Source organism: Cheilinus undulatus, linkage group 2, assembly GCF_018320785.1.
Source record: "Cheilinus undulatus linkage group 2, ASM1832078v1, whole genome shotgun sequence".
NCBI classification, from domain to species: Eukaryota; Metazoa; Chordata; class Actinopteri; order Labriformes; family Labridae; genus Cheilinus; species Cheilinus undulatus.
The window spans coordinates 55,709,052-55,718,467 of record NC_054866.1 but is presented as its reverse complement, the minus strand read 5'-3'; the positions used below and the strand labels follow the sequence as shown (position 1 = coordinate 55,718,467).

Genomic DNA, 9,416 nt, shown 5'->3' with positions numbered 1-9,416 from the left:
AGTCCATAAAAACTATGGCAGCAAGAATGACAGCTGTTATCAAGGCCAAAGGAGGCCATACAAAATATGAAGGTTTTTGGTTATTATGTTATTTATGTTATTTAGTTTTAAACAAGTTTTTGAAAGATTTTAAAGTAAGATTTCCTCGTTTTTATGACAGGTGGTCTAATGAATTTGTTAAGCACTGTATGTACTAAGAGGAAACACTAAATCAACTCCAGCGTATGTAGAGAGTGAAGATGCATTCTTTACAAAACCTAAAGATACAACAAATCACCTAAATGATTATTTTCTAACTAAAATAGAAAAATGTAAAAATACTGTGCAGACACAGAACTAAAACATATCCAATAAATTAATAAGTCAGATCATGGAAGGTAAGACATGTAGCTTTGAGTTTAAGAATGTCAATGTTTCCAAAGTGGAATTACTCATTATGAACTGTAAAAACAAACCACCAGGGGTGGACTTTCTAGATGATAAGCTGTTAAAGCCTATTGCTTCTATTATTGCTCCTATGCTAGCACGCATAATTAACCAATGTTTTAATGAAAATGTTTGTGTGCAAGCGAGGAAAATTTCTAAAGTGGTGTCTCTTCCCAAAGATAAAAAAAAGTCTTTCTCTGGTTCAAATAGTCGGCCAGTGAGTTTATTACCACTGCTAGAGAAGATGGTGGAAAGAATAGTATATGAGCAATTTCAGTATTATTTCTTAAACAATAAATTAATAACAATGTTTCAGCATGCATATAGAGAAAAATACTCCCCAGCTACTGCCTTGTCCCAGATGGTTGATGACTGGTTCAAAGCTATGGATGAGAGAAAACTAACAGGAGTAGTACTGCTGGATTTTTCTGCAGCATTTGATATAATAGATCATGAGTTATTGTTACAAAAATTAAAATGTTATGGTTTTTCTGAAGCCGCATTACAATGGACTAATAGTTATTTAAGTGATAGGAGACAAACAGTGTATTTTAATGGAAGTTTCTCTGATGTAAAGATTGTTAAACATGCAGTGACTCAGGGAAGTTTCTTGGGCTGCTCCTTTACACAATTTTCACTAATGACCTTCCCTCTGTTTTAGGTAAGCCAAGTATCTCAATGTATGCTGATGATTCTACCATATACACTGCCTGGCCAAAAAAAAAGTTGCCACCTGGATTGAACTAAGCAAATAGGTACGAGCCTCCTATTGGATAATTACTGCATGGGCGATTATCTTTCAGCTGGCAACAAGTTATTTAACCCCAGCTGATGCAATGAGTATCTTCTCATTTCTTAAACAACCATGTCAAAAGACACATCCTGTGGTTGGATGTTAGTCTGTTTAAGAAGGGTCAAATCACTGGCATGCAAAAAAGGCTTCAGTTTGCTAGGGAGCATAAAGATTGGACTCTGGAGGAATGGAAGAAGGTCATGTGGTCTGATGAGTCCAGATTGACCCTGTTCCAGAGTGATGGGTGCATCAGGGTAAGAAGAGAGGCAGGTGAAGTGATGCACCCATCATGCCTAGTGCCTACTGTACAAGCCTGTGGGGGCGGGGCTATGATCTGGGGTTGCTGCAGTTGGTCAGGTCTAGGTTCAGCAACATTATGTGCCCAAAGAATGAGGTCAGCTGACTACCTGAATATACTGAATGACCAGGTTATTCCATCAATGGATTTTTTCTTCCCTAATGAGGATTCATCGGGCTCAAATTGTGAAAGAGTGGTTCAGGGAGCATGAGACATCGTTTTCACTCATGGATTGGCCACCACAGAGTCCAGACCTCAACCACATTGAGAATCTTTGGGATGTGCTGGAGAAGGCTTTGTGCAGTGGTCAGACTCTCCCATCATCAAGATTAAAATGAATGCAACACTGGATGGAAGTAAATCTTGTGACATTGCAGAAGCTTATCGAAACAATGCCACAGCGAATGCGTGCTGTAATCAAAGCTAAAGGCGGTCCAACGAAATATTAGAGAGTGTGACCTTTTTTTGGTGGCGACTTTTTTTTTGGCCAGGCAGTGTATCTATCAGATGAAATATTGATCATTTAAATGTTAATTTACAGAGAGAGTTACAGTCAGTGGTAGACTGGATCAGCAACAATAAACTTGTATTAAATGTACCCAAAACAACTAGCCTGGTAGTTGGAACTGCTTATTCTTTATGTTCTAAACCAAAGCTTGAGATCAGGATAAATCAGACTTTATTAAAAGAGGTCGATGATGTCAAACGTCTAGGTGTTATTATAGATCAGAGACTGTCCTGGGACAAGCAGCTACAAAAATTAGTGACTGAGATGGGAAATACTTGGTCTCTTATTAAAAGTACTTCTCACTAAAATCAGTTCAACAACTAATTCAGGCTTTGTTTTATCTCATCTGGATTACTGCTCTGTAGTCTGGTCCAGCATTTCCATCAGTAACATGAAGAAACTGCAGCTGGTCCAGAATAAGGCTGCACGTGTGGCTCTGTCATGCAGGTTTAGGTCAAATGTCAGTAAAATGCATGAAAGTCTCTCATGGTTTGAGGTTAAAAATAGATTATTATTATATGCACTGATGGTTTTCTTAAGGTACTTTCATAAAAACTAAAACCCCTTTAAATGTCTATGAAAAGCTCTCCTTTAGTACAGATGTACATCATTACTCTACCAGGCATGCTGTTAGAGCCTGTTTTATTTTGCCTAAAGCAAGGACTTCATCAGCTCAGTGCTCAGTAACATACAGAGCAATGCAGGAATGGAACTTGCTTCCCAATGATATTAAACAACAAAATACTCTTTATAGTTTTAAAATCCCTGAGAAGATATCATCTCCTAAGAAACTTTAGTAGCCAATACTAATTTTGAATACTTTGTTGAACACATGGGCTTGCTGACGTCTATTCTTTAGTCACTTGGAGCAGTTGTAATGTGTGTTGTCTTTGACTTTGAGTTGTAATTGTTGAAATGTCTGTTCTGTTGGTGTAATGTGATGTATTGTCTTATGTTTGTGTAAGCTAAAGGGAATCCAAATAAACAAACAAACAAACAAAAAACAAACACAAAATTATTTTACTTCATTTTTTATTACTTTTTATTTTAACCTTTATTTGACCAGGAGAACAACCTCACTGAGATTAAAAATCTCTTTTTCAAGAGTGTCCTGGCTGAGACAGCAGCAGCACAGTCAAAGTTACACACAAACAGCGAGTAAACACACAAGTAAAATGTCAAACAACAGTACACTGAAAGAGAAAGCAGCAAGTAATTGTTCAAAGCAGCTACGATCAAACACATCATTCAGAACATTTGCAGACAGATCTGACTGCCTCCAAGTCACCAACCTCCTCTTAAAAGCCTCCAATGAGACCAGTTCACTAAGTTTTAGGTCTTTCTGTAAGTCATTCCAGGCAAAGGGAGCAAATTTAAGGGCCTTTTTCCCCGCTCAGTTCTGACCCTGGGGACAGACAGTAAGAGAAGATCCTGAGATCAGAGATTATAAGTTCTAGAGTCAGAAGGCAGGAAGGTAGAAGACCAAGAATGGCTTTCTAGATAAGAATATACCAGTGTTTATTTATTTAACTAATTAGCCATTAAAGCCTGTCACAATGTAAAATGGGAAAAAGTCATATTGTTTTATTAAATTACCTCAATTTGCAAGAATAATGGATATTATTATAGGCTGTGATTTTGTAGTAAAATCAGCTTTGTTCAATGCTCTTAATCAGACAAAAACGTTTCCTTTAGAGGCGTTGTCCTGATTCTTTGCCTGAGATGATCAGTTCACATCATTAACATAAAATAAACTGTTCAAAACGAGGGGCTGGGGCAGCAGGCTTTGTGATGTAAGCAGCATATGTTAACTTTCTGTGACATTACAACTTTACAACTCTTTATTTCCTGAACCCTTTCCCTCTGCTTAAGACATAGTGCTCACAGAAAACGTTCTGAGGAGTTTATTATAAAATATGTGGCCCTCAGTTACCACTCTACTCCAGTTAAAGAGAAAAACCTCCAGTAAAACCTAACCCTCTATTGAATAACAACAAACCAGTTTTTTGTCATTAGACTTCCCCCTACACTGTTTAGGTGTTCTTTTTTTAAACATAATATCACAATAACTAACTGTTAGCAATAAAAATGGGGGCAGCAATGGTTGTGATATTTTATAGGGGGTGCAGCATCACTTCTTGGGGCCACATCTGCATAGGATGCAGCACCAGAGATTGGTAAGTTAGACACTGTTATTTCACATGATTTAACAGAAATAACTTTATAAATGAAAATATGTGCATGTGCATTGATATGTAAAGAAGTATCTTTTGATGTTTAAATAAATATTTTTATATATTTCAGTTGTGAAAAACTTATTTTTGGTCCATTGCCTCAGGGCAACATTATGCAGTTAGGCCACTACTATTAGAGTCATGTTGCTGAAGCAGTGGTTCTCAGCTCTGGTCCTGGGACCCCCTACTCTGCATGTTTAGATGCTTGTCTTCTTCAGTCCATCTGAATTAAATGATCAGCTTGTTGTAAATACAGCTGATCAAATAAATCAGGTGAGGAGCAGTGATAAAGGGTCCCAGGGACCAGGTCTCAGAGGCACTAAGTTACAGGTTTCAGAGCATTATCATTATCTTCATTTTTAACCCTATTATTTAACTCCAAGTTATATTAAAGCTCCTGTCAGAGATTTGAAAATAATGTGGATATTGTTGGATTATTAAAGGTCCTGTCTAACTGTAAATACATTACTACAAATATATTACTCATTGTCAATCTTTGCCTTTAGAAATGTATGAAAAATGCAGTTTCTATTACACAGTGTTAACCTTCTTGACACCTACCCCATAGCAGCATTTTCAGGTATTAAAAATCATGACATTGAGGTAATAAATCTTGTTCCTAATGTTCTTGTTTGCATTTGTAGGTTCAAAAATGACACTAATATTGATTTCAGCCTGTTTAAAAAACATCCAAATATCACTCACAGGAGCTTTAAACTTTGTTTTAAAGATTACATTTAACAAAATCATGATTTTCCATTAGCAGTATGTGATAAATACTCTTCCTTTTTTAACCCTATTATTTGACTCCAAGTTATATTAAAGCTCCTGTCAGAGATTTGAAAATAATGTGAATATCATTGGATTATTAAAGGTCCTGTCTAACTGTTAACAAATATATTACTCATTGTGAATCTTTGTCTTTAAAAATTTATGAAAAATGTAGTTTCTCTTGCACAGTGTTTAGCATCTCAACACCTACCCTGTGGCTGCATTTTCAGGTATTAAAAATCATAACATAGAGGTAATAAATCTTGGTGCCAATGTTCTTGTTTGCATTTTTAGGTTCAAAAATGACACTAATATTGATTTCAGCCTGTTTAAAAAACATCTAAACATCACTCACAGGAGCTTTAAACTTCTTTTTAAAAGCACATGCATGGTTGACACATGCACTGTACTGCACTGAAAAGAGTTGAGTCCACTGAGAATAGCCCATGTGTGTTCTAACTTCCACGCTGAGTGCTCAAGCTGTAAAGACAGACAGTAATTACACCTTGAGGTTGACGGCCAGTCAGCACCTTTACTTGAAAAGTTTACGAAAAAAATTTCTGTAAACATTGTCACAGCTCTTGTCAATCAGATTTATTTGTCTATTTAATACCATTTCTCAATTAACAAAACAATGATTTGTCGGCAGCAGTGTGTGATTAAAACACATGCATTTTTCACCTATTAAATGCAGTTTCTATTACACAGTTTTAACCTTCTTGACACCTACCCCATAGCAGCATTTTCAGGTATTAAAAATCATGACATTGAGGTAATAAGTCTTGTTGGTAATGTTCTTGTTTGCATTTGTAGGTCAAAAAATGACAAAAATATGGATTTCAGTCCGTTTCATAAGCATCTAAAAATCACTCACAGGAACTTTAAACTTTGTTTTAAAGATTACGTTTAACAAAACAATGGTTTCCATTAGCAGTATGTGATGAAACACATGCATTTATTCACCTATTATTTACTGCAGTTTCTATTACACAGTGATTATTAAGTTCCTGTCTAACTTTAAACACCTACCCATTGTGAATGGCTGCATTTATCAGGTATTAAAATACCATGACATAGAGGTGATAAATCTTGGTGCTTATGTTCTTGTTTGCATTTGTAGGGTAAAAAATGACAGTTATATTGATTCCAGTCTGTTTCATAAGTATCTAAAAATCACTCACAGGAGCTTTAAACTTCTTTTTGAAAGACTCAATTAACAAAATCATGATCTGTCGGCAGCAGTGTGTGATTGAAACACATGCATTTTTCACCTGTTTACTGCAGTTTCTATTACACAGTGTTAACTTTCTTGACACCTACCCCGTGGCTGCATTTTCAGGTATTAAAAAATCATGACATAGAGGTAATAAATCTTGGTGCTTATGTTCTTGTTTGCATTTGTAGGTTCAAAAATGACACTAATATTAATTTCAGCCTGTTTAAAAAACATCCAAAAATCACTCACAGGAGCTTTAAACTTCGTTTTAAAGATTACATTTAACAAAATCATGATTTTCCATTAGCAGTATGTGATAAATACTCTTCCTTTTTTAACCCTTTTATTTGACTCCAAGTTAGATTAAAGCTCCTGTCAGAGATTTGATATTAATGTGGATATCGTTGGATATTAAAGGTTCTGTCTCACTTCGAACAAACATATTACTCATTGTGAACCTTTGCCTTTAAAATGTATGAAAAATGCAGTTTCTATTGCACAGTGGTTAGCATCTTGACACCTACCCCTTGGCTGCATTTTCAGGTATTAAAAATCATGACATAGAGGTAATAAATCTTGTTCCTAATGTTCTTGTTTGTATTTGTAGGTTAAAAAGAGACAAAAATATGGATTTCAGTCTGTTTCATAAGCATCTAAAAATCACTCGCAGGAGCTTTAAACTTTGTTTTAAAGATTACGTTTAACAAAACAATGGTTTCCATTAGCAGTATGCTAAAAGCTCCTGTCAGAGATTTGATCTAACTTTGAACAAACATATTACTCATTAGGAATCTTTGCCTCTAAATTTGTTTGAAAAATGCAGTTTCTATTGCACGATGTTAAGCATCTTGACACCTACCCTGTGACAGCATATTCAGGTGTGAGACATAGACCTGAAGAAGTAATTCATCTTCTTGCTGATAGTCTCCTTTGCATATCTAGGTCATAAAGAGACTCCAAAATTAATTTTGCACTGTTTCATAATTATCTAAAAATTCCTCACAGGAGCTTTAAACTTGGATCAAAAACCAAGTTTGACTGAATCTGAAATCTGTGACCACACTAAATTCAATATCAAATGTTGAGAAAACTATTTAAGATTATGTAGTGCCCTATAGCTGGTAAATATAGATGATTATAACGGACCAGAGCAGTCATATTTTAGACATTTATATCTAAATACCAGCTCAAACATTGATTTAGAGCTTTTAAGTAGCTCTCATCAGACAAACCAGTTCTTTATAAATCTGTCCACTCTACCCCAACAGGGTCTGTGATGTTGGACCGGAGGTTCTCGTGTCTTCTTCTGCAGGCGGCAGCTCTGCTGCTGCTCAGCGAGGGAGAGAGGATGTGCCCTGCGAGTTGCAGCTGTGAAGGAAAGATTGTTTATTGCGAGTCTGGCATCCTCCAAGACATCCCAGTAAACATCTCCACAGGATGCCAGGGTCTGTCTCTGCGCTACAACAACCTGCTGGTCCTGTTGCCGTACCAGTTTGCTCATCTCCATCAGCTCATCTGGTTACAGCTGAACCACAACTCTCTCCATACCATAGATGCTTTAGCCTTCCAGGGTGTGCGCAGACTCAAAGAACTCATCCTCAGCTCCAACAGAATCTCTCATCTGCACAACAACACATTCAGAGCCATACCCAACCTGCGCAACTTGGACTTATCCTACAACCATCTGCGGGCTCTGCAGCCTGGACATTTTTATGGTCTACGCAGGCTACAAAACCTCCACGTCCGATCTAATGGCCTGAGGCAGATCACCCTTCGTACCTTTCTAGGGTGCCGCAGCTTGGAGTTTCTGGATTTGGGTTTCAATCGCCTGCGGAGCCTCACTCGCACAACCTTTTTAGGCCTGTTCAAGCTGAGGGAGCTTCATTTAGAGCATAATCAATTGTCCAGGGTTAATTTCTACATGTTCCCACTCCTTACCAACCTCCAGGCTCTTTATTTACAGAGGAACTGCATACGAACTATCAGTCACAGCGTGCCTTGGACCTGGAACAAACTACAGAAGCTGGATCTGTCAGGGAATGAAATCCAAATGTTGGACCCGGTGATTTTCCACTGTATGCCAAACCTACAAACACTTAACCTCGAATCAAACAAGCTCAGCAGTGTGCCTGTGGAAGCTGTGGCAGCGTGGACCTCACTCACCACCATCAGTCTGGCAGGAAACTCCTGGGACTGCAGCCCGAGCATCTGCCCGCTCATGGGATGGCTGAGAAACTCCAAAGATCCCAAATTCATCAGTATGATCTGCAGCAGCCCCGAGTCGGTGCGGGGCGAGCGAGTCGTGGATATCCTGAGGAATCACTCGACCTGTACGGCTATTCTCACTCTCACATCAAACCAAGTTTTCAACATCACCACTGACGTCTCTCTGTATGATTACACAGATCTGGATTTTACCCACTCACCTGTTGAGGGATTTACTCCTTCATCTGTCCCTCCTATTGAGACAGACAGAAAGACGACAGAGTCGACAACCATGAGCCCTACTTCCTCCATCTCCCCTGAACCCCCTACGTCATTAATCCCAGAGCTACAGTTCAAGCATATGGCTTTCTATAAAATCATAGCAGGCAGCGTAGCGCTGCTCCTGTCAGTGTCATTGATCCTCCTGGTTATCTATGTGTCATGGAGGCACTACCCCAACACCATGAGGCAGCAGCAGCACTCAGTCACTGATTAGTAATATAAATGTAGCCCGCTGGTAAATAAGGGGTTAAAAGATTTAATGTTTACGTGCATATAACGTTTAAATTAATGTAATGTCTAAATAATAGAAATGCCACAGAAAAAAAGGAGAAAAAAGAAAGGAAAAGCAAATAAAAGTCATTAACAGAAAGTAAATAGAGAAATAAAATAAAACAAATGTATTTTAAGTATTTCTGTGAAAAGATGTAAAGTAACGGAAAGTGTCGCGAGAGTGGACTCGTAATTTTGTTGAAAAACGCACCCTAAAGTGCCCTCCTGGTTGGCAAAACACACTAAACTGCCCACTTGGGTGGCAAAAAGGCGTGTTTAAGTACCCTAGAGTAGTTTCCTAGAGTAGCAGTGTAGCTGTCGCAGAAAAACAGGCTATGTATCTTTAGTTCCTTTTCTGTAACAATGTTTTGTTTCTGGATGTGTGCGCCTTGTTTGTCTGTTGCTGCCACCTG

The 9,416-nt window shown here is 37.9% G+C and overlaps 1 protein-coding gene across 1 annotated transcript; it reads left to right on the top strand.

Moving 5' to 3' along the window:
- The first annotated feature begins 370 nt into the window (after window positions 1-370).
- LOC121517412 (leucine-rich repeat transmembrane neuronal protein 4-like) lies at window positions 371-9,049 on the top strand. The gene is made up of 2 exons (XM_041799145.1): window positions 371-377; window positions 7,515-9,049. The coding sequence occupies exons 1-2, from the start codon at window positions 371-373 to the stop codon at window positions 8,945-8,947; spliced, it is 1,440 nt and encodes a 479-aa protein (XP_041655079.1). The 3' UTR covers window positions 8,948-9,049.
- The last annotated feature ends 367 nt before the right edge of the window (window positions 9,050-9,416 follow it).